This window comes from Geotrypetes seraphini, chromosome 5 (genome assembly GCF_902459505.1).
Source record: "Geotrypetes seraphini chromosome 5, aGeoSer1.1, whole genome shotgun sequence".
NCBI lineage: Eukaryota > Metazoa > Chordata > Amphibia > Gymnophiona > Dermophiidae > Geotrypetes > Geotrypetes seraphini.
The window spans coordinates 145,599,116-145,625,084 of NC_047088.1; the positions used below are offsets into that span (position 1 = coordinate 145,599,116).

Consider the following 25,969-nt stretch of genomic DNA (forward strand, 5'->3'; position numbering starts at 1 on the left):
TGAAAATAATATATTATAAATATCCTTTTAAACATGATATACTGTGTTTTTATTATCCTTTTAATGATGGTATACTTTGGGTTAATTATGTTAAAGCTTACAGTTGTGAAATAATGATAATAAATCAGTAAAAAACACCTTTTTATGTATAACATCGTATGGAAGTCTATCTGGCGTCTATATGGGGCTTTTGGGAACACGTGCCTAACACATGCCTAAGATACGCTTAGTGCATTAGAGACGTCTATACAATGCCTAAAGCACACCTACAGTTAGGCATGACTTAGGCGCCCTTTATAGAATTGGGGCTATTGTGATTAAACTGTAAAATCCATTCTTAGAAATTTGTTGGCAATGACAAGTAATCAATTTTTTACTACATCAAGATTTACAAAGACTAGGGGACACTCAATAAAGTTGCAGAGTAATACATTTAAAACCAATAGGAGGATATACTTTTTTCACTCAAAGATTAGTTAAGCTCTGGAATGTGTTGCCAGAGGTTGTGGTAAAAGTGGTTCATGTAGCTAGTTTTTTTAAAAAAGTTTGGACAATTTCCTGGAAGAAAAGTCTGTAGTCTGCTGTTGAGACAGACATGGGGGAAGCCACTCTTTGCCCTGGATCAGTAGCATGGAATGCTGCTACTATTTGGGGTTTTACCAGGTATTTGTAACTTGGATTGGCCTCTGTAAAGACGGGATACTGGGCTAGATGGACCATTGGTTTGACCCAGTAAGGCTATTGTTTTGTAATGTTTGATATAATTTATCACATAGAGGTTGGAGGCATTTCATGCAAACCTTTCTTTCACCACAACAGTTGGAAATTAGATCCTGCTGCTATGTAAGTGGAGGGGCATAATAAAAAAAAAACATCTAAGTCCCCTTTTGGCCTAAGGGAAAGTGTCCATAACCAAAACAAACGTCTTTGTTTTGATTATGGCCTGCCTCTACTAAACGCCCAGATCACTACGTCTACAAGTATACCCCCACGACGTCTACACTTTTAGCCCATAATGAACCAAAAAAACGCATAAGCCTAAAACATCCAACACAAGGGCTTTTAGGCTGCCCTCGACACAACCCCCTCCCCCCAACGACCGCCCCCCAGAACCCCCGATCGGACCCCCCGCCGACCCGTGACCCCCATGGCTGACCCCACGACCCCCCCACCCCACCCTTTCCCTATACCTTTAACGTTGGCCAGACAGACGGGTGCCAAACCCACCCGTCTGGCAGGCCAGCCGGGTCCAGAATGGGGCAGGATTGGCCCAGGCAGCAGAAACCCCGCCCACAGGTGGGGCCTGAGGTGCCTGGACCAATCAGAATAGGCCCAGGAGCCTTAGGCTCCTCCTGTGGGCGGAGCCTTAAGCACATGGGCCGGTTTCTGGGGGGGGCGGTCGTTGGGGGGAGGGGGGTTGTGTAGAGGGCAGGAGGGCCTGGGCTCCCTCCTGGCCCAATCCAATCAGGGAGGTCGCCGGGGCCAGGAGGGCTTGGGCTCCCTCCTGGCCATTTCGAGTCAGGGGGGGCACGATCGCCTGAGCAAGAGGGCTTGGGCTCCCTTTTGCCCCGATATCGTCGGGGGGGGGGGGTCGCAGTTCGACGGGGCAAGAGGGCTTGAGCTCCCTCTTGCCCCGATGCCTTTGGGGGAGTCGCAGTTTGACGGGGCAAGAGGGCTTGGGCTCCCTCTTGCCCTGATATCGTTGGGGGGGAGGTATCTTGGCAGGAGAGATTGGCCATCTCCCCTGCCGCGATGCAATCACTCCTGTACCCGAGCTGCCACAACCCGCAGCAGGAGAGATTGGGCATCTCTCCTGCCGAGGGTCGCGGCAGTTCGGGTAGAAGGGTGATCGCATCGCGGTAGGGGAGATGAAGCATCTCTTTTGTCACGATGGTTGCGGTGGGTAGGTTGCCGGGCCGCTGAACTGATTGCGCCAGCGGCCATCAGCTCAGTGGGCCCTTTTTCGGCACTTAAACCTGGTTTGACTTCGTCTAAGTCAAAAAGGTATAAGTGCCGAATAGGCAATCTGTCAAATGTTTTGGTTATATGTGTTGTACGCCTAGGTGTAGTTCGGCCTACCTCCCGCCCACCGCCCACCCTTTCCCCTCCTCTAAACATGCCTCTTTTCTCTCTGTGTGTCTAGAGGCAGGGGAAAGGCCTAAGCTGGTTTTAGATACGTCTAAAAACCAGCTTTGGTTATGGGTACTTGGACGATCAGACTTTTTGATCGTCCAAGTAGCCATTTAGGATCCTTTTTAGATTTTTTTTTTTTTTTTTTTTTATGAACCCCATAGTATTTTTTACAAAATGAGAGTGGCGAGCATAGACAAAGTTAGTTACAAGAAATTCCTTACCCGATTTGTGTCCAACCAGTGAGCTAATTTTGCTTTCATCTGCCACTGGATGGAAGGAAAAAAGACACAAAACATAATAACTCTAATTTAATTATTGTTAAATAATTTTGTGAAAATATATTTTCTAATTTCAAATAATCATAGCAAGTAGACAAAGTTGGTTTTCTTTTAATGGACTTCAGATACCTTCATCTTTTGAAAATGTGTGGGGATGGGGAGGAAGAAAGAGAAACATTTTTCTATAGGACTCTCATGGAAAATTACTCTGTAATATCATGGGACCATTTCAGGCCTACTGTCATTATATTAGAAGACTAACTGTCCTTATTTGGTTCTTGAACAGACTTTTGGCTTGAATGTAAGGAAAAGGAAAACCTATGACAAGAAACAGGCTATTTTGAGGATTATTTTGATTCCATTTAATACTCCACCAGCAACAAACCATCACTATTCATGATGTACCATATTTCTCCAGTTCAGTGATTCGAACACCAATGATCTGAGAGAAGTCTGTTGCATGACAGACATATGCTATTCCCAGTCATAAGTGCTACTGTTGCTCGTTTTGAGCAATAGTTCCATTACTGTTTATTTGATAAATTTATGAGTTGCCATGTAACCCAATATAATGCATAAGAGTTTATATGACCATATCTATATGGATATTCAAGACAGTAAGAAACACAATCAGTACATAGTAAATAAACTAAAATACCACAATCAATAATAAATAAATAAATAATTTGAGGAATAAATTATGAACAACTAAAAGGCTGTTCATATGGCCGAGCTTATCACAGTTTACAAAACAGGAGATACAGAAGAGTGAGCCCTTAATCTTCTGGCAGGGAATTCCATTACTGGGGTGATAAACAGAAAACTCATTTACCAGGTTTCATATACCTAATCTCCACTGCTCCTGAGTGCAAAAGTATGATGTTTCTTAACTACCTAGGCCCCTTTTCTGAATTTATTTTCTGTGAAATATTTGTGTGTTCTGTTTCTCTAACAGATAAGACATTATATGCTGGGGCCGTAGAACAAGTAAGAGGCCCCTGTGCCATCCAGAGACTTGAGTAACCATGGAGATATGATCATGATGTCCAAAAAAATAAATGCCCATCCGCAATAACCACTCCCCTTCCTCCCATGTTCCAATTTTGTGCCCCCCTCCCACAAGTGTGTACCTGTGTTCTGTCTAGCTCTAAGACATCCAAGTAGTCCTTCTCCTTCTTCCTTACAGCTGCACTTGTTTCTCCACAAAGCCGCAGCAGTGGTTCCTACAGTCTGTCCGTGACAAACTCAGAAGCCTTCCTTATGACATCAGAAGGAAGCTCCCTCCGACATCAGAGGTAAGGCTTCTGGGTCAGCCATGGGCAATGTAGAGAAACTGCTGTCTGCAGCTTTGTGAAGAAACAAGTGCGGCTGGAAAAAAGGAGATGGCGGCCTTCTTGGATGTCTGAGCCAGGAAACGGGTATACTTCAGGAGCCCCGCAAGAGGTGCTTCCATTCCCAAGAAGAACCTTGCAAGATTCCTGTCAGCCCCGATCCTACAAGCAATTTTTGGGGCGGGGCTATGGCTCCCCTGCCCCCCCATTCTGATGCCTATGACACAACTTATAGAGCCTCTTGTAAAATTATACTCCAGATGATCTTATCTCTAGATGCAAAAAGATATGGCCTAGTGGTTAGAGCTACAGCCTCAGCACCATGAGGTTGTGGGTTCAAATCCCATGCAGCTCCTTGTGACCTTGGGCAAGTCACTCAATCCTCCATTGTCCCAGGTACGTTAGATAAATTGTGAGTCCACCGGGACAGATAGGAAAAAGGCTTGAGTATCTGATTGTAACTTGATAGGTGGTATATAAATACCTACATAAACAGCATGAACTAATAGCCCAAAATTCAAAAGGACTTAATTGTATGGTGGTGGGTGCTATATGAATAAGATCCTTACCAATTCATTTTCAGCACCATATTACAGGTTCTTATCTGTACAATGCCAGGATGGAGAGAGAACATTTCACCAGCTATATGAACAGTAGCAATATTTAACCCACTCTTTGCATTACCTATGTGGTTTAAGTTAGGCTAGAAAAAATCCTGTTATCATTAAAGCTACTTTACCATAAGGAGAGCAATTGAATATTGACCCCTATCCATATAGTCTAACTGCATAATAGCACTCAAACACCGCAGCTAGCATTTTAAACAAACACTTGTAATGGTGTTTAAATATTGACTGATAATTTTAGTTGTTGAAAACATTGCTTTTAGCGATTCTTAATTTCTATTTTCTCCAACTCTGTTGTTGATATGAAAATAGAGGCCATACTATAATAGAAAAAAAATGTTCCTTATTAATAGCAAGAGCTGCAGCTAGCTATTGTGAAGTACAAGATGTTATCACATCCTATCATCTTGTAGAACATGCTGCCTTAAGCGTGGGTTTAAGAAGTAAAAACAGAAAATCAAGAAAGGCAGTAGCAGCAGCTGTAAAGTAAGGCATAACATCCTAGATCTTATTCCCTCTGCTCTCCTTCTTACCAAGATCCATGCTTTTTGAGGTTTTCAGGTTAATTGATTCAGGCTGTGTGACTGGTGTCAAAGATCTGAAGTTTATGTGCTCATCTGTAACATATGCTGCTGAATTCAGTAGTGAACTGTAAAGGAAAGGCACATAAAATATTTAGGCACTTGTATAAACCAAGCAAAGCAATTAAAATGTATATAACATGAATGTATTCTGCTGTTTCTGTTATTGTGAAAGCACATCTTAATTCAATTCTGCATTTCGTCAAATTTTCTATATCCATATGTACTTTTTTACATTCAAATAAAGCATCCCACAGAAGGCAAGGTCTGCTCTACACATGTTAACTGTAATCAGATTTTACAAAGTGAAAGGGTATGGGATTAGGAGTAGAAGGGAATAACAAATACATGTGTTAATTTTCCCTTCTTTTTTTTCCCTCATTCCAGAAACAATTGCCCTACACTAAATGGTGCTCCTTTAATTCAGAGGTCAACTGACAGGTGGGAAGCCTGTTTTAGCTAAAAATGCTGCTTTGCATGTTCATTCAATCAATTTACATACAATGTCACTCACACATGTACTGGAAGACAATTTAAGTAAAATCTCATATAAATTATACTCTAAATTGGTACAATTGCAGTAAAAATGAAAATGTCTAAGATGCTTTTGGTCAGAGTACTGGATCATTTACTTTAATTAACTAAATGGCCATCTTTTACTTGAGTGCAACATTCCACCTTTATAATATACACCCACTGCAAGACACTAATTTTGTCATTTCAAAATATCATGGGGATGGAACTGTCACACTCTAACTTTCTTGGAGCAAGGTTTTTAAGGTTAATTTTTGGAGCATATCTATAAGATAATATTTAGTGAAATTCTGCCAAGAAAATTAAGTTACTTAAAAATATTGTTATACCACTTCCCTTTCTGGTTTCCATTTCATAAGAAAAACAAAATAATTGTTGTGAAGTTTTGAAATCTGACCATCGCATTGTTCGTAATTAATTAAAGTCAGTCACGTTATACTAGATAGAGAGAATTATTTCCTACTATCTCCTTAAAATACCATAAGTATTTTTTTTAAGTCAATCAATTTTTATTGAGAAAGTAACATAAAAAAACAATAACAAAACAGCTCATGACAGCAAAATAATCAATCAATAATAAAAAGGTAATAATAATCAATAATCAATAATAAAAAGGTAGTGGTGATAAACTCGCTGAAATAGCAGTAACAGGCAGTAATATTATCAAAAGCACCATTAATACAGCACTGTAGAAAAATAAAAATAAAATAGAGTAAAACAAAATAAGATGTATCGCAAAATAATAACTCACGTGGTACACTCACAGTAAGCAATCGATGGAGACCAGATATTACGAAAAGAAGATTGAGAGCCTCTACACTCAGCCACTCTAGACTCATATTTATATGCAGAGAGAACCACTGACCACCATTGAGAAACAGATATTGGTTTTTGCGTCTTCCAATTAAGTAGCACAGTCTTGATGGCCAAGCCACAGAGTATGTCAAACAAGGTCTCCATATGTCGAGGAAGAGGAGGTTCAAGTGCTGAAGATCGTAGTATTATCAGGTCATAGGACAACACTGCCGGAGAAGGTATAATATGACTCATTATGTCCCCGACGTTCACCCAAAAGTCAGATACGAAGGAGCAGTCAAAAAGCATGTGTTGTAGAGTTCCAGCAGTCAAAATACATCTCCAGCACTCGCTAGATGAAGTGGACATAGCTCGTTGTTGCTTGATTGGAGTCCATAATGATTTGTGAAGAACAAAAAACAGAGACTGTCTAATAGAGGCCGAGTGCAAGGGTCTATTGGAGCGTCGCCATATCTGGTTCCATTGACTCTCAGAAACTGAACAAGAAAGATCCCGTTCCCACAATCGCTGAACAGGTAACAACGTGAGCGGACCCTCATTCCGGAATACATTATATATCACAGACATAACATGCGGTTTGTTACTCCATGCGGACAACATAGGGATAATACGACCTAAATCATTCCCAAAAGCAGCAAGTATGCTATGTCTGAGTTGTAAGTATCTATAGGCTTGAGTGAGAGGCAGCCCATAAGTGTACTTCAGCTGTGTAAATGACATCAGGGTGTCCCTCCTAAATAGGTCTCGGAGGTACCAAATCCCACATTCAATCCAAACAGACCAATATATCATACGGGAGCCCACAGTAATCTTGGGGTTACCCCAAACAGGTGAGTAAAAAGAAAGAGAAAGGGGAAAGCGCAGCTCTCGTCCAAGAGTCATAAGTGCTTTCTGAGATATAGAAAGAGTCACCCATTCCCTGAAACAGGGAGTCCCCAAAGAAAAACAAATCTTGTCTAAAGAATAGGGAGTTACCAGATCTCTCTCAAGTTTGCCCCAGTAAGGTAGATCAGGACTGTCTGGGAGCAAAAACCATTTGCTAACACCACATATTAACGCCGCGTAGGCGTAGAGAGAGAAATGGGGGAAATTAACTCCTCCCATGTGCCAAGGCTTCTTTAGAGTAGATAGTGCAATGCGAGGTGGCTTCCCTTTCCACAAAAATTGTACAAGAATTTTATCTAATTTTTTAAAGAAAATAGGGGGAAACGGAAGAGGGAGCATTTGTAAAACATACAATATTTGAGGAGTCATCATCATGCGAATAGACTCTAATCTACCCCACCACGTCAAATGCAAGGGGGACCATTGGTTACATAGTGTTTGGATCTTGGTCAAGAGGTTTGTAACATTCAGATCTATTGTGTCTTGCCAGGTGTTACAAAAACGAATGCCCAGATATTTAAGATCATGGGGACACCACGTAAGGCCAAAAGGGGATATAATTGCCTGGGTACAATGCACATTCAGAGGGAGTACCTCAGTCTTATCCCAGTTGATAGTATATCCTGACAAAGTGCCAAAACCAGAGAGAAGTGTTAGCACGGCCGGCAGAGTGACTTCTGGATTGGATACATAGAGAAGCACATCATCCGCAAAAGCGGACAGATGCACCTCTCTGGGGCCAACCTTTATACCCTGAATAGCGGCTGAGGTATCCAATCGTCGCAATAAGGGCTCCAGGGCCAGGTTGAACAGGAGGGGCGATAGGGGGCACCCCTGACGAGTTCCCCTGGTTAAAGAAAAGTAAGAGGAAAAGTGACCATCCACATTCAACCTGGCCCTAGGACTAGAGTACAATAGGCGTACCATATCAATGAAGACATCACCCAATTGGAACCAGTGTAGGGTATGAAACAAATATTTCCATTCCACATAATCAAAAGCCTTTTCGGCATCTAATGACATCACACATTGAGGGATGGAGACATGACTGGCAGCCTGTAATACATGACAGAGTACTCTAGAATTATCAGCTGTAAGTCGTCCCTTGACAAAACCACATTGAGTAGGATGTATAAGCAAAGGAAGAACCTTAGCAAGCCTATCTGCAAGTATTTTAGCATAAATTTTACAATCATAATTGAGCAACAAAATTGGTCTATAATTTTTAGGGAGCAAGGGATCACGCCCGGGCTTGGGAAAAACCACTATATTCGCTTCAGCAAAAGTTCCGCCACTCGAGCCCTTCATCATAAAGTCAGTGTAAAGCCGAAGGAGTAATGGTATCAATGTGGTTTGAAAGGTTTTATAAAAACCCAAAGGGAGGCCATCACCTCCTGGGGCCTTGCCTGTACGTAGTCCACCAATGGCCGCAGTGATATCTGAAGGAGATAAGGGTTGATTGAGTTCTTCATGAAGTTTAGATGGAATAGAAGGTGGCAACAGGTCTCGGAAGAATTTGTCAAAGTCAGTCTCAGAGGGATTAACTCCCGAAGTATATAGTTTCTCATAGAAAGAACGGAACTGATCAGTAATAACAACTGGGTCTGTAATGAGAGAGCCCCCCTGCTTTAGGGCAACAATATGACAAGCTCTTTTTTTTTTGTTTAAGGTAATTAGCTAACAGGGTACCCGCTTTGTTTCAATGTTCATAGTATAGAGCACCTTCGTGTAGCAACATTACACCAGCTTGCTCAGATAGAATGGTATTGTATTGGAATTTTATCTTACGTATTTGTATTAAATCCGAGGCGGCCGATGAGATATGGTATCGGACCTCCAGGGATTTAATTTGAGCATCAAGATCAAGCAGAGATTTTTTACGTAATTTGGCAATTTTACGTAATTTGGCAATTTTTACGTAATTTGGCAATTTTTTACGTAATTGGGCCGAATATGCTATGATGCGACCCCTTAGGTACGCCTTATAGGCATCCCAGACCATCTGATAAGAAACAAGTGGTGTATCATTGTACAGGAAATAATCAGCTGTCCATAACTCAACTTGGGAAAATAATTCTGGCTCTGTCAAGAGAGCAACATTCAAATGCCACGAGGGTGTAGAGGGCGAGGGAGTCGAGAGATCATAGGACATTGATATGGCAGAATGATCCGAAAGAGGGCAGGAGAGTATAGACGAAGAATGAACAGAGCGTATGAGCGAATTGGACATAAGGAAGTAATCCAGATGCATAGCAGACGCGTGGGGCGCTGACCAAAAGGTGTATTCTTTATCTTTGGGGGTGAAAGAGACGCCATACATCAGCTAGGCCATAGGATTGAATTATATTCCGCAAGAGCGAATGGGTTGTAGGTAAGCGATAGGATGAATGAGATTTACGGTCTAAGTGCGAATCCAACACCAGATTCCAATCACCCCCCACAATGATATGGTCAGTAGAAAGGGAAGCCAACTCCTGAGAGATCTCGTGAAAAAACTTTGGATCTGCAGTATTGGGTCCAAATACCAAGAGGAATGTGTACCTGCTGGAAGCTATATCAAGGGTGACTGACACCCATCGACCTTGAGAGTCATGGGAAGAGCCAATTATAGTGTAATGAAGATGTTTGGATAGTAAAATAGCAACCCCTCCCTTAGTGGAGACAGCTGGGGAAAAGAAACAATGTGAGACCCAATCCCTCTTCAGTTTGGCAGATTCAATGACATTCAGCTTGGTTTCTTGCAAAAAAACTACCTGTGCAGCATGATGTTTACAGAATAACAACATTTTTTTTCCTCTTGATAGGATGATGCAAGCCTCTAATATTCAAAGATAAAACATTACACACTCCCATCAGGGTTAAGTAGCATCAGAGTCAATACCAGTAGCAGTACAGTATTAGTGCCGAAAAACACATGCCAAGCAAGTCTCAGAGTTGTAGTCTGCTGTCTAGAGCTGGAACAAAAAAGAAGAAAAACCCCATACATACCCACATTCATACCTCCATACCTCCCCCCACCAGTCATAACAACTCCCACCCGCCCACAAGACAAATGCCTTGTAACCAACCCGCCCAAAAGGCGACCCGAAGGCCTGCGGAGGGGAGGAGACACAGCAACAACACGGAGGCTCGAAGTCCTCTCATCCCCCCCAGCAATCCCCCTGAAAAAGATGAGTCAAACATTAAACAGCATTGGTGAAACACAGCACCTATAGCCACCATAGTGGAATTATAATAGCAAAACAATTATGCAACCGTCTGCACACACATCAGTTTGGAAATCATGGCATGAATATACAGAGATAATAATAATAATACAGAATATCAGGTATCCATGCGCACAAGGTCCTCTTGCTCTTTCAAAAACTTATCCACTTCAGTAGGATCCGTGTAAGTTTTGGTTCTATTTTGATATGTGATCTTAAATCGTGCAGGAGCCAGGAGACCGAAACGGGCCTCTATTGCACGCAGTCGAGGGCGCAGGGCTAGAAATTTTTGGCGCTTCTCTGCCGTATCTTTGGTGTAGTCTGCAGAAATATAAATCGACTGCCCTTGCCATTCCACTTTTTTCAGTGATCTCATTTTATCCAATATCATAGCAACATGTGGAAAGCGCAGTAATTTCAACACCATCGGGCGTGCACGCTGGGAGCCTGAAGACATCTTGGATGGCACTCTATGGGCTCGCTCCACCTCAAGTGCCCGATCAAACTTAAGGGATAACACCCTGGGAAGCCAGTCCTCAAAAAATTTACAGGCATCCGACCCTTCCGCTCCTTCATGTAAGCCGTTGACGCGAAGGTTCTGTCTCCTGCCGCGATTGCCAAGGTCCTCCAGCAGACTCTCTAGCGCGTGCAGGCCTCGGCGATCCATCTTCTGATTAGTGGCTAGCTCATCGACTACCTGATGTTTGCGTTCCAGTGCTAGCAGTCGGGCATCCATCGCCGAGAACTTTTCAGTTAGGTTAATAATTTCATGTTTGATGTCTTTAATATCGTCTTTACTCTCTGACATCATGTTAGAAATTAGCTGTAATTGCTCCGATATCGTTAGGTCAGGATCGCCATGTGGTCGGGCCGCTTCCCCCTTAGTAGGCGTCGGTGGGTCCTGTTTTGGTCTTTTTGCGCCCGCAGTGCCGGCGAAAGCAGCCTCTATTTTACCCTGCTTAGGTTGAGGCATCGTCACGATCATAAAAGAGCAATGTATGTGCAGGTTAAAGTTGATGAAATGCGCTGTGTATTGGGATCGCTAGCGGGAGCTCGGGACCTAAGCCTCCATCTTGTTCGGGCTCTCTAGCGCCCCCCAAATACCATAAGTATTAATACAAAACATATTTGGTGCTGAATTTATGAACGCTTACTTTAAATTTATGAGATGCAATGTAGATTTTAGTATATTATTGTTACGATGTTGTCTGTGTTTCATGATATTGATGAACTGCTACAAAAGTGGGAGCTAAATTCATAATAGAGCACCTTTGTCAAAGTTGGAATAAAGCAACAAATACATATGTGCCTTTATAAATACCCTTCCTGGATGTTCTATTAACATGGAAATATGTTTACTCAAATTTATCTATTTGGGTTTATTTACTACCTTTTTGAATGAAATGGTGTTGTGGCCGTGTTAGTTCACTTTTCAAGGTAATATATAGAAATAAAATAAAAACAAAGGAAAAAAAAATACTTTTTATTGGACTAACAATGTAGTTTATGATTAACTTTCGAAGATAACATCTTCTTCCTCACATCAGAAACAGGCAAATGTTGGCAAAACCAGTATATATAAGGAACATATGAAAGCAATTCAGTGGTAGTTGGAGACAAAAAGGTGACAAAGCATTTTAATTTCTTTGTAGTGGGAAAGAAATCCAAAGTCTTTGTTAAGTAGGTGACAGGGAGGTGACAAAAACAGTTTAAGGCCTAGATCGGGGTGGGTAACTCCAGTCCTCGAGGGCCGGAATCCAGTCGGGTTTTCAGGATTTCTCCAATGAATATGCTTGAGATCTATTTGCATGCACTGCTTTCAATGCATATTCATTGGGGAAATCCTGAAAACCAGACTGGATTCCAGCCCTCGAGGACCAGAGTTGCCTACCCCTGACCTAGATTCACTAAACCCCTCTTACCGTGTCCGATCCGATCCGATCTATGTCCAGGCACCCGATTCACAAAGTGTCCTCATGCAAATGATGCCAATCGGAGGCACGCCCCAAACCGACCACATGGATTGCTGAAGAGCGATCCTGACGCATGCGCAGACCATCTTTGCCTGTAGATGGTCTGCACATGCTCTCCACGCAAAGAAGAGCTGGAAACTTTACTTTTGCAAGCCTGTGGTTTTAACCAGGGCCGCCATCAGGGCAGTACTACCAGTCCTGCATTCAGGGGCCCGGAGCTGACAGGGGGCCCGGGCTCCCCCAGGGTCCTAGGCCACAGTCTAGGGGTGGGGCGGTACGCCCCAGGTGCACAGGAGAGAGCTGGACGGGGAACCCGCAGAGTTCAATACATCTCGAGCCGCGAGGCTCGTCTTCTATTCCTACCTGCCCTGCCCTCACATATAGCCAATCTTAAGTGTTCCCCGATGTCAGCGCTGACGTCGGAGGGAGGGCTTAAGCAAAGCCTGCCCTCCGACGTTAGCGCTGACGTCGGAGAATACTTCCGGTAAGCTATTTGTGCGCGGCAGGGCAGGCAGGAAACAAAAGACAAGCCTCGCGGCTCGAGCTCCGTTTTGCTGAGAAAGTTGCAAAGATGGGCTGGGAGGCAAACGCAGAACACAAAAGGGGAGAGGGAGTGCGTTTTGGACACAAGGCATGAACTTGGGAGAGAGGAAGGGAGGCAAAGAGATGCTGAGGTGGGGGAGGGAATGGGTTTTTGGACACAGAAGGCATGGACTTGGGAGAGAGGAAGGGAGGGAAAGAGATGCTGAGGTGGGGGAGGGAATGGGTTTTTGGACACAAGGCATGAACTTGGGAGAGAGGAAGGGAGGGAAAGAGATGCTGAGGTGGGGGAGGGAATGGGTTTTTGGACACAGAAGGCATGAACTTGGGAGAGAGGAAGGGAGGGAAAGAGATGCTGAGGTGGGGGACAGAATGGGTTTTTGGACACAGAAGGCATGGACTTGGGAGAGAGGAAGGGAGGGAAAGATGCTGAGGTGGGGGAGGGAATGGGTTTTTGGACACAGAAGGCATGGACTTGGGAGAGAGGAAGGGAGGGAAAGAGATACTGAGGTGGGGGAGGGAATGGGTTTTTGGACACAGAAGGCAACGACGGGAGAGAGGAAGGGAGGGAAAGAGATGCTGAGGTGGGGGAGGGAATGGGTTTTTGGCACAGAAGGCATCGACTTGGGAGAGAGGAAGGGAGAGAAAGAGATGGTTGTGTGCACGGGGAATAGAAGAAAGGAGAATTTTGGTCATAGGGAGGGAGTGAGGTACAGATAGTGGCATACCAAGGTGGGGGAGGGTGGGGGGTCCGCCCCGCCCCGGGTTTACGTCCCAAGGGGGTGCACACCTGGCCACCCTCCAGTGTTCTCCTTAGGCCAGCAAACTGCGGCTCTTTAGCCACTTGAGTGCCACCGCTACCATCGGGAACAGGCCGGCGCCGAGTTCTCCCTGCTTTTCCCTGTGGGGCCGACCAACTCTCGCCACTCGCGTCAATTCTGACGTCGGAGAGGACGTTCTGGGCCAGCCAATCGCTGCCTGGCTGGCCTAGAACGTCCTCACCGACGCTAGAATTGACGTCGGGTGGCGAGAGTTGGTCGGCCCCGCGGGGAAGAAAAGCAGGGCGAACTCGGCGCCGGTCTGTTCCCGATGGCGGCAGTGGCAGCTTATTCCCCAGTGGCGGTGGCATCATTTTCCCAATGGTGGTGGCATAGGGGAGGGCAGGGAAAAAGAAAGAAAGGGGGGGGGGGGACAGGAAGCCAGAAAGAAAGAAAGGGGTTAGGGAGAAACAAAGAAAAATGGGGCACGGAGAGAGAGAGAAAAACAGACATACAGAAAGAAAGGGGGTATGGAGAGAGAGAAAAAGAAAGAAGGGGCAGGGTGAAACAAAGAAAAAGTTTGGGGAGGGAATGAGGTCTGGAAGAGAGGAAGCATACAGGAGGCTGAAAGAAGGGAAGAAATATTGATTGCACAGTCAGAAGAATAAAGTGCAACCAGAGACTGATGAAATTACCAAAGGTAGGAAAAATGATTTTATTTTCAATTTAGTGATCAAAATGTGTCTGCTTTGAGAATTTATATATGCTGTCTATATTTTGCACTATGGCCCCCTTTTACTAAACCGCAATAGCGTTTTTTAGCGCAGGGAGCCTATGAGCATTGATAGCAGCGTGGGGCATTCAGCGCAGCTCCCTGCGCTAAAAACCGCTATCGCGTTTTAGTAAAATGGAAGGGGAAAATTTGTCTATTTTTGTATAGTTGTTACTGAGGTGACATTGCATAAAGTTATCTGCCTTGACCTCTTTGAAAACCCACGGAATATAAATGATAATTAACATTTTCTCTGCGTACAGCGTGCTTTGTGTTTTTAAAATTTTATTGTTGGTAGATCATTTTGACTTGGCCACAAAGGTAAGGGGGAGGGAGGGAGGGGAGCTGCTGAAAGACATCTAGTAATCCTTGCTGGCTTGACTGTGCAGGGAATTATTTTTGTAAAATCATGTTTTGTTATGTGACTGGCATTATTTAGACTTTAATTTCTATGAATGAATAGAATTAAAATGATATAAATTACTTGCTTGTTTTTATGTGCGTGCGCTGAAGGAAAGTGGAGAGAGAGTGGGCTGAGGACGCTGAAGGGAAATGGGGAAGAGAGAGTGGGGAGAAGACGCTGATTTATAAATTGACAATTGTACAGAATATTGTTTCTTTTTTATATTCATCCATAGCTGCATGTTAATGATGTGCTCATATGCACTTATTTATCATCATAACAAATACATCATCATTAACATGCAGCTGTGGATGTGTAAGGACAGGTAGAGGAGGATGGATGGGAAGGAAGGAAGGTGCACATATCAACATATCGTACATTTTTAACATGCATGATGCAGCTATAGGCAAGCTGAGGAGGATGGGATCATACAGATGTGTATGTTCAGATATGCGCTCAGATGTGTAGTTTTTTCTGATATATTTATTAAGCTTACAGTATTTATAAAAACACATTTAATACTTGTTACAAAAAATATTGTGCAATTGTGATCTACTTCTGGCCTACAAAGGTCAAAAGAAATCCTTAACTGAGATTTTACATTCAAAAGTGAATTATAGCTACTAGCACTATTATTTATTAGTTATTTATTATGCAGATGTTTGTTAGTTTGTTATTAGTTCAGTATTAGACATATGTTAGTTTAGAACAGATAGGTATAGATTAGTTTAGGTTAGGGCCCTGCTGAAAGAGTCTACCTTGACGTGGTTGCAGGCTTACAAATCTTTTGGTCAAAAAGTGCGGCGACAGAGAAAAGTATGTGTGTATTCGGCCCATGGAAGAAGGGGGGGTCGGGGGGGAAGGGGTGCGTGGGGGGCCTAATAGGATTGCTCAGTAAGGGGCCCAGAAATTTCTGATGGCGGCCCTGGTTTTAACCCGCGGGTTTAAAGTGGGGCTGCACTGCAGTCTTGGAGATTATTTTAGTGTTATTTCCTTTTTGTTTGAAGGATTTAGTCAGGGTTTGGGTCACAGCAGATACGGTGGTATCATGTGGCTTGGTTGTGTATAATGGATTTTTTTTATATGTTTGGGGTGGAAGTTGCAGTTGTGGAGGTAAATTAATCTGTCTGTAGGTTTCTCATATATAGATGTTTGGATGTAAACATTATTGATAGAGACTGTGATGTCTAGAAAATTGACTCTGGGGAATAGTCAATTTTGAATTGGATTGTAAGGTGGTAGATATTGAAAGAATTGTAAAATTGTTTGAGAGTTTCTTCTCTTTCAGTCCAAATCATAAAAAATGTCATCAATATACTGATAGTATTTCAGGGATTTTGACTGATATGTATTTAGAAATGTCTACTCTAGTTATCCTATGAAGAGGTTTGCATATTGTGGTACCAGGTGCCCATAGCAGTGCCCATGGTTTATAGATAGATGTCATTGTTAAAACAGAAATAAAAGGACAAATACATTAAAATATTAAGACATAACATCCTAAAAGTTAGATGTACAAATATAACTTTATAATAAAAGTAATTCCAAGTTAGCATTCTTCCTAAGAACAGAGAAAGAGGGAAGAAGACATTCTCTTTATGAGGGGAGATGAGTGGAAGACATATCTTTGAATAAGTATACATTATTTTGCTCTGAGCTTTGATAGGTTTAGAACGAAAAGCTTAATTGTAAGTTCCCTTCTATAGACAGTTTAGATCTTAAAAGAGTGAACTTTACTCAGCTAGTTTCCATAGAATGATAGCCTTTTATAGTTCTGCAGTTTTGTAAGCTTGAACCTTCTGCTAGAGATAGTTTCTGGCAGGAAGAGCAGGGTCTGGCTTAGTCTCTTGCACCGAGTATTACATGTATGATTTTCTCCCGGTTGGCAAGAAGTTATATGTGTGTGCTCACTGCAAAGAGCTCCTAGCTCTCAGAGAACGATTATGTTCCTTTGAGGCTAGAGTAGCAGACTTGCAGGATATGAGGGAGACTATGAAGTACATAGAGGAGGAGACCTACAGGGATGTTGTAGAGATGTCCCACCTCCAGTCTAGTAGCTCCTGTGCTGCCTTGGAGGAGAGAGGTCTCCTAGAAGGAGAGCATCACCCTGGTGAAGTGGAAATAATCCTGTAGCAAGGACCTGCCCACCATGGGATGCAATTCCCTCTTGCACTGAGGGTTAGGATAGCTGTTGTAGTTGGTAATTTGATCATTAAGCATGTAGATAGCTGGGTGGCTGGTGGGCGTGAGGATCACCTGGTCACTTGCCTGCCTGATGTGAAGGTGGCAGACCTCATGCGTCACATAGATACAATTTTAGATAATGCTGGGGAGGAGCCAATTGTCTTGGTACATGTATGTATCAACAACATAGGAAAATGTGGGAGGGAGGTTCTGGAAGCCAAATTTGGGCTCTGAAGTAGAAAGTTGAAATCCAGAATCTCCAGGATAGCATTTTCAGAAATGCTCCCAGTTCCATGTGCAGGACCCAAGAGGCAGCAGAGCTCCGAAGTATCAATGCGTGATTGAGACAATGGTGCAGGGATGATGGATTTAGATTTGTTAGGAACTGGGCAACCTTCTGGGAAAGGGTGAGCTTGCTCCGAAAGGACAGACTCCACCTTAACCGGGATGGAACCAAACTGCTGGTACTAACATTTAAAAAGGAGATAGAGCACCTTTTAAACTGAGATGTGGGGGAAAGCCGACTGTCGCCCGGGAGCGGATGGTTCGGTGTGAGGTATCCTTGAAGGATACTACTGAAACGGGATATTTTTGGTGTCCCAGTAGAAAGGCTCCAATAATGATTAAAGAAACCAGGAGGGTTTAAGAGGAAGGCAGAGTAATAGACTCAAATTGTCCTTGTCTTCTCAGCAGCCTGTAGTTACAAGGAAAATACATAATTTGAAGGGCCTGTATACAAATGCTAAAAGCCTAAAAAATAAAATAGGAGAGTTAAAGCACTGAATGATGAGGAAGATATAATAGGCATTTCGGAGACCTGGTGGAAGGAGGACAATCAATGGGAAACTATTACCTGGGTACAAATTATATTACAAATACAGAATAGATCAAATTGGAGGGGGTTGTGCTATATGTTAAAGATGGAAATGAATCAAATAAAATAAACATTCTGCATGACATAGATAGAAGTGTGGAATCCATACAGTTATAAAATCCATGTGTGAAGGGAAGAAAGGTAGGGTTATATTATTGTCCCCTGGTAAAAAATGAGCAGACAGATGAAAAAATGTTTTCAGAGATTAGGAAAGCTGGAGAATTGGTCAATCCACCCAAGAATACTGAAAGAGCTCAGAGACGAAACAGCAGAGTTACTGCAACAGATTTGTAATCTATCCTTGAGAACAGGGGTAATCCCGGAGGACTGGAAGATAGGAAATGTTATGCCTATCTTCAAAACAGGATCGAGAGGCGACCTGGGGAACTACAGACCGGTGAGCTTAACCTCAGCTCCGGGGAAGATAGCCGAATCACTGATCAAGGAAAGTACATAGAAAAAAATAATCTGTTGAGAACAAGCCAGCATGGTTTCTGTAAAGGAAGATCATGCCAAATGAACCTACTGCATTTCTTTGAGGGGATAAGTAAACAACTGGAGAAAGGTGACCCTATAGACATCATATATCTGGATTTCCAAAAAGCTTTTGACAAGGTACCCCACGAGCGCCTACTAAAGAAGCTGTGGAGCCACGGGTGGAAGGGGACGTGCACAGATGGGTCAAAAATTGGCTGGCGATCAGGAAGCAGAGGGTAGGAGTAAAGGGACACTACTCTGAATGGAAAGGGGACACGAGTGGTATCCCACAGGGGTCAGTGCTGGGACCATTGCTGTTCAATATATTCATTAATGACATGGAAACAGGGACGAAGTGTGAAGTTATAAAATTTGTGGATGACACAAAACTCTCCAGTAGGGTCAGAACTGTTGAGGAATGCAAAGATCTACAAAGTGACCTGAACAAGCTGGGTGAGTGGGCAAAAAGATGGCAGATGAGCTTCAATGTAGAGAAATATAAAGTCTTGCACATAGGGAAAGGGAACCCGATATACAGCTATACGATGGGAGGGAGGGTATTGGGGGAAGGCAACTTTGAAAAAGACTTGGGAGTATTGGTGGACACAATGATGAAGCCAGCAGCACAATGTGCAGCGGCCTCAAAAAAGGCAAACAGAATGTTGGGCATTATCAAAAAAGGTATCACTACCAGAACGAAGGAAGTTATCCTGCCGCTGTATAGAGCAATGGTGCGTCCGCATCTGGAGTATTGCATCCAATACTGGTCACCGCACCTTAAGAAGGATATGGTAATGCTCGAGAGAGTCCAGAGAAGAGCAACAAAAATGATTAAGGACATGGAAAACCTTGCATATACCGAAAGGCTGTAGAAGCTGGGGCTCTTTACCCTGGAAAAGCGGAGACTTAGAGGGGACAAAATAGAGACCTATAAAATCATGAAAGATATAGAGAAGGTAGAGAGGGACAGATTCTTTAAGCTAGCGGGGACATCAAAAACAAGAGGGCATTCAGAAAAACTGAAAGGAGACAGATTCAAGATGAATGCTAGGAAGTACTTCTTCACTCAGAGGGTGGTGGACACCTGGAATGCGCTTCCAGGAGAGGTGATAGGACAGAGTACAATAATGGGTTTCAAAAAGGGCCTGGATGACTTCTTGAAGGAGAAAGGGATTACAGGGTATAGATAGAGGGGTACTATACAGGGTACTTCAGGATTAGGGCATAAACAATTCAGGTGGTGGGAACTTACAGGTCAAGGACCTCGAGGGCCGCCGTGGGAGCGGGCTGCTGGGCACGATGGACCCCTGGTCTGACCCGGCAGAGGCAATACTTATGTTCTTATATTCTTAAGTGTATTTGGAAGATGTACTAAGTCAAATCCACAAGTTAAAAAGTGATAAATTGACTGGACCGGATGGTATACCTCCCAAGGTACTAAAAAAGCTCATGGATGAAATTGCTGACCTGCTGTTAGTGATCTGTAATCTGTCATTAAAAATTGTCTGTAGTACCTGAAGACTAGAAGGTGGCAAATGTTACACCAATTTTTTTAAAGACTTCCAGGATAGATCCAGGAAATTACAGACCAGTAAGCCTGATTTCAGTGCCAGACAAAATGGTGGAAATGATTACAAAAAAAATAAAATTATGGAACACATAGACAAACATGATTTAATGAGACAATCAGCATAGGTTCAGCCGAGGGAGATCTTATCTCACCAATCTGCTTGACTTCTTTGAAGGTGTGAACAAACGTGGATAAAAATGAGCCGTTTGATGTAGTGTGTCTAGATTTTCAGAAAGCTTTTGATGAAGTTGCTCATGAAAGGCTCCAGAAAAAAATTAAAGTGTCATGGGGTTAAGTGGCAAAGTTCATTTGTGGATTAGGAATTGGTTACCAGATAGAAAACAGAAGGTAGGGTTAAATGGTCATTTTTCTCAATGGAGGAGAGTAAACAGTGGAGTGTCACAAGGATCTGTACTGGGACCTGTGCTGATGATCTGGAAATTTGAATGATGAGTGAGGTGATTGAATTTGCAGATGACACTAAACTGTTAAAAGTTGTTAAACTCATGCAGATTGTGAAAAATTGCAGGCAGACCTTAGGAAATTAGAAGACTGGGCATCCAAGTGGCAGATTACATTTAATGTGGACAAATGCAATGTGATACACATTGGAAAGAATAACCCAAATTGCAGTTACTGGATTCTAGGATCCACCTTGGGTATTAGCGCCCAAGAAAAGGATCTGGGTGTAATCATAGACAATGAAGGCAGCAATTGGGTATGCCTCATTGCATACTTCCCTCCACACACATACACACACATACATACCACAGGTTGGGGAAAGTATACTCTAAACCAGACATGGGCTACTCCGGTCCTCAAGGGCCGTAATCCAATGGGGTTTTCAGGATTTCCCTAATGAATATGCATTGAAAGCAGTGCATGCAAATAGATCTCATGCATATTCATTGGGGAAATCCTGAAAACCCGATTGAATTCTGGCCCTTGAGAACCAGAGTTGCCCATGTCTGCTCTAAGCAGTGCCTTTTCTCTTTCCCTGACATTAAAGGAAATACTGATGATTTGCTCATCAGTCACCAATCAGGTAGTGGAGCAACACAACATGCACAAACAGTATAAAAGAGAAGCTATATTGTACAGGACCTACAAGGTAAGGAAGATGCACCTTGGGTTATTCTGGGAACACAGAGTGGGAGATGTGTTTACATTTGTGTGATATACTTGTCTCCTTCACAGATAGAAGAGACATGAGCACAGATTTAATTATAAACATTAAAATTATAGCTGTAAAAGGAAGGGGCAGTGCTACTAATAGATTATTTTAATGTCAGATATGGATTGCTGTTTTCTAGAAGTAGGGAGATTCTGGATTCTCTACAGGGTGAACTACTCCAGCACTTAGTAATGGAACCCATAGTAGATGGGGCCATACTGGATTTAGTGCCTACTGATATGATAGTGGGCCATAATCTGGCATCCAGAGATCACTGAATGGTATGGTTTAATATTAATAGCCAAAAAAACCTCAGATATTGTGAAAACCAACAATAATTCAAAACACTTCCACAATGGTAAGATGCACAATGTCAGATGGTAAATTAGTGACACAGTGCAGGCCGGAATGTCAATTTCAAATGGAGGAAAAACCTCAGACAAGGGCCCAACCACCTCCACAATGGTGGAATAGTGGTGGTGGGGCATTCACCTCACTGGCTAAAAAACCTGCTTTGCATGAACCAGACACTGCACTGTGTTGAAGTACAATGAAATAAGATAGATGAAAAAAAATTTCAACTTATCTTCATTGATCGGTACACCAATGATGGCCAGTGTTTCACTGTTTAGCTGCCTCAGGGTGTAACGTATCCGATCAAACTGAAACCAGAAACAAAACTTAAGGTTAAAGACTGAACAAGTATGTGTCTTCTAAGAACATCAGTAAAGACCAAAACAAGACATACCTTTTGTTCGGATGCAAGAACGCGCCTCCAGCATCAAAAGATGGCTCCACAGAGTTCAAACTAGATTTAAATGCTCCCGGTGGTTGTCATCACCACCGGAAGTGTCAACGCGTCAATACTTTGACATAGTTGGGGACACAGAACTGCTGTATCCATCTGGTCACCAACGAAAGGAAGACGGGAAATTGAGTGTGAGAGTAACAAAACCATTTAACTATATGTTGAGTTACCATTTAAATCTAGTTTGACATACTTGTTTAGTATTTAACCTTAAGTTTTGTTTCTGGTTTCAGTTTGATCGAATACGTTACACCCTGAGGCAGCTAAACAGTGAAACGCTGGCCTAAGGTGTACCGATCAATGAAGATAAGTTGAAATTTTTTTCATCCATCTTATAGTTTATTTCATTTCATTGTATTTCAACATAGTGCAGTGTCTGGTTCATGCAAAGGAGGTTTTTTAGCCAGTGAGGTGAATGCCTCACCACCACTATTCCACCATTGTGGAGGTGGGTGGGCACTTGTCTGAGGCTTTTTCCTCCGTTTGAAATTGATATTCCGACCTGCACTGTGTCACTAATTTACCATTTGACATCGTGCATCTTACCATTATGGTTTAATATTAAGACAGATCTGGGCTACATGGCATTTAGCACACACTAATAGTCTGTCTGTCTGTTTGTTTGTTTTTCTTTGTCTCTCTCTCCTTGCACGCTGCCTGTCTGTCTGTCATTTTTTCTGTCTGTGTATCTCCCTATGTCCTTAGTGCCCTCAGTGCCTCCTTCCCATGTACTTAGTACCCATTCCTACATCCTTACCTTAGAGCCCCAGTGCCTGCGTACTGTGTCCTTAGTGCCCAAGTGCCAGCGTACTGTGTCCTTAGTGCCCCAGTGCCTGCGTACTGTGTCCTTAGTGCCCAAGTGCCAGTGTACTGTGTCCTTAGTGGCCCAGTGCCAGCGTACTGTGTCCTTAATGCCCCAGTGCCTCCTTCCTATGTCCTTAGTGCCCTCAGTGCATCCTTCCCGTGTCCTTAGTGTCCCCAGTGCCTCTGTCCTGCTTAGTGCTCTCAGTGCCCCTTTCTATGTCCTTAGTGCCCCCCAGTGCATCCTTCATATGTCCCCATCATTATCTTCCAGACTTTGTCTCACCCCCACCCCCGATGCCAGCCTGCCTGCCTGCCTCCCATCCCCCTGAGCAGCATGTTTCCATTTAAACTCCCCCCCCAATGCCAGCCTGCCTGCCTCCCATCCCCTTGAGCAGCATGTATCCATTTACCCCCCACCCTGTGCCGACCCTACCCGGCACACCCGAGACTCCCGTTGACCCTCCCAACCGACCCTCCCACTGCTAGACGGTCGACAAACCTCCCAGCTCCAGCAGCATCAGAGGCACAGTAAACACGCTGCTCCGCGGTCTTCTACTGGCCTAATTTCCTCTGCCGTGTCTCTGATGATGTCATCAGGGACGCAGCAGAGGAAATTAGGCCAGTAGAAGGACGCGAAGCAGCGTGTTTACTCTACCTCGGACGCTGCTGGAGCCGGGAGGTTTGTATTCGTTTCACGGTGAGTCGGCTGGGAGGGTCAACGGGGGTTTCTGGTGTGCCGGGTAGGGTCGGCGGCGGGGGGGGGGGGGAGTCGCGGCGTGTTACTGGTGTGCCGGGTAGGGTCGGCGGTGGGGGGGGGGAGTCGTGGCGTGTTATCTGTAACCGGTCCTTAGACGCGCGCATGCGTACTCTTACCTGCCACAGCCCGACAGATCAGGGATCAGGGTACACGGAGTAAGAGTGTGCATGCGCGCTTAGCATTTTATTATATAGGATAGCGGCTCAAAATACATGGAAATTTAAACTTATATGTGTACCAGCTGCCAGATGTATATATAACATATAACTTCCTTTGATAACTGACTTTAATATCTTTCAGAAAGCATTTAGAGTATACACTAAGTCCTTGGTATATAGCATGCCATTAAACCGTCATGCCATGTGACTCTGTGGTATAGCCTAAACTGATGTTTTTGGAAAAATCAAAGCTTAACGTGAGCAGGACTTGGCTCAGATGTGTAAGCCTATAGCAGTTATATCTGTTGACATATGATTAAGTGCACTTGACAATGGATTTCTAAGTATTCTAAAACAGCTGTCATTTATCATGGATGAATTTTTAAATATTTTAAACTCTATTACAAGCACTTATCAGTGCAAAACCACATAAACATATGGAAACAATTCAATTAAAGTTAAAATGTCTCTAGATGCATTACCTAATAACACAACCTTGACCAGATGCATGTCTGCCAAAAAAGACTTGAACAGAAAAAAAAGTGGGAGAATAGAAACAGAAAGAAATGTGAGCTCTTTTGCCTGCATCAATCAGGGTCTTCTGAAGCAGCTGATTGCGAAACGCATCAGGATCTGAGACCCATTGTACTTACTCACACGTTCACATGCAGCTAAGTTTCAATTTTTTACTTTTAATGTGGTAAATTGACTTTTTGTCTTTCCATTAAGTATATTAAGTAATTTTTTAAAAAAGCACTTCATATATGCACTGTTGTGCAATGATTGAAAACTTGAGCCGTTTTCAAAGGTGGGCTTTTTACAGACCGGTGAGTTTGACTTCGGTTCCGGGGAAGATGGCGAAAGCGCTGATAAAAGACCGCATCGATGAGCATCTAGAAAGGAATAAACTGATGAAACCATGCCAACATGGATTCTGCAAGGGAAGATTGTGCTTAACGAACTTATTGCACTTCTTCGAAGGAATAAACAAACAGATGTACAAAGGGGACCCCATAGACATTGTATATTTAGATTTCCAAAAAGCCTTTGACAAAGTACCCCATGAACGCCTACTATGGAAACTGAAGAACCATGGGGTGCAAGGAGATGTACACAGATGGATCAAAAATTGTTTGGCGGGTAGAAAGCAAAGGGTGGGAGTGAAGGGCCTCTACTTGGACTGGAGGAGGGTCACGAGTGGTGTTCCGCAGGGGTCGGTTCTCGGACCGCTGCTGTTCAATGTATTTATAAATTATCTAGAAACAGGGACGAAGTGCGAAATAATAAAATTTGCAGACGACACCAAACTATTTAGTGGAGTTAGGACTAAAGAGGACTGCAAAGATTTACAAAGGGTCCTGAACAAACTAGGGAGTGGGCGACGAGATGGCAGATGAAGTTTAATGTAGAGAAATGTAAAGTCTTGCATGTAGGAAACAGAAACCCGAGGTACAGCTATACGATGCGAGGGATGGTAATGGGTGAAAGTCCCCAAGAAAAGGACTTGGGGGTAATAGTGGACAAGACAATGAAGCCGTTGGCACAGTGTGCAGCGGCCTCTAAGAAGGCAAATAGAATGCTAGGTACTATCAAGAAAGGTATTACAACCAGAAAGAAAGAAGTTATCCTGCCATTGTATCGGGCGATGTCCAATATTGGTCGCCATATCTTAAGAAGAATATGGCGATACTCGAGAGGGTTCAGAAAAGAGTGACACGATTGATAAAAGGTATGAAAAGATTAGAGAAACTGGGGCTCTTTTCTCTAGAAAAGTGGAGACTTAGAGGGGACATGATAGAGACTTACAAGATCATGAAGGGCATAGAGAAAGTGGAGAGAGACAGATTCTTCAAACTTTCGAAAACTACAAGAACGAGAGGGCATTCGGAAAAGTTAAGAGAGGACAGATTCAGAACCAATGCTAGGAAGTTCTTCTTTACCCAGAGGGTGGTGGACACCTGGAATGCGCTTCCAGAGGGTGTGATAGGACAGAGTACGGTATTGGGGTTCAAGAAGGGATTAGACAATTTCCTGAAGGAAAAGGGGATAGAAGGGTATAGATAGAGGATTACTATACAGGTCCTGGACCTGTTGAGCCACCGCGTGAGCAGACTGCTGAGCATGATGGACCTCTGGTCTGACCCAGCAGAGGCACTGCTTATGTTCTTATGTTCTAGCTCACTGACAGGGTGTTTTTACCTTGTAACAGTTCTCTGAGCACAATATACAGTAAGTGTGACTTAAGGCTCCTTTTACGAAGCCGCATTAGCGGTTTAACACGCATAATAGCGCGCACTAAACTGCCGGCCACGCTAGCCGCTACCGCC

At 43.4% G+C, this 25,969-nt stretch overlaps 1 protein-coding gene across 4 annotated transcripts in view; it reads right to left on the reverse strand.

Annotated features, from left to right (window-relative positions):
* Positions 1-25,969, reverse strand: part of PARD3B (par-3 family cell polarity regulator beta) — a 1,834,390-nt gene that overhangs the window by 855,118 nt on the left and 953,303 nt on the right. For all 4 annotated transcript variants that reach the window (XM_033945029.1, XM_033945028.1, XM_033945030.1 and 1 more), the window contains 2 exons: positions 4,902-5,017; positions 2,355-2,399 (listed from right to left, as the gene is read on the reverse strand). In XM_033945029.1, coding sequence (XP_033800920.1) covers positions 2,355-2,399; positions 4,902-5,017 — 161 coding nt within the window. The remainder of the gene's footprint in view (positions 1-2,354; positions 2,400-4,901; positions 5,018-25,969) is intronic.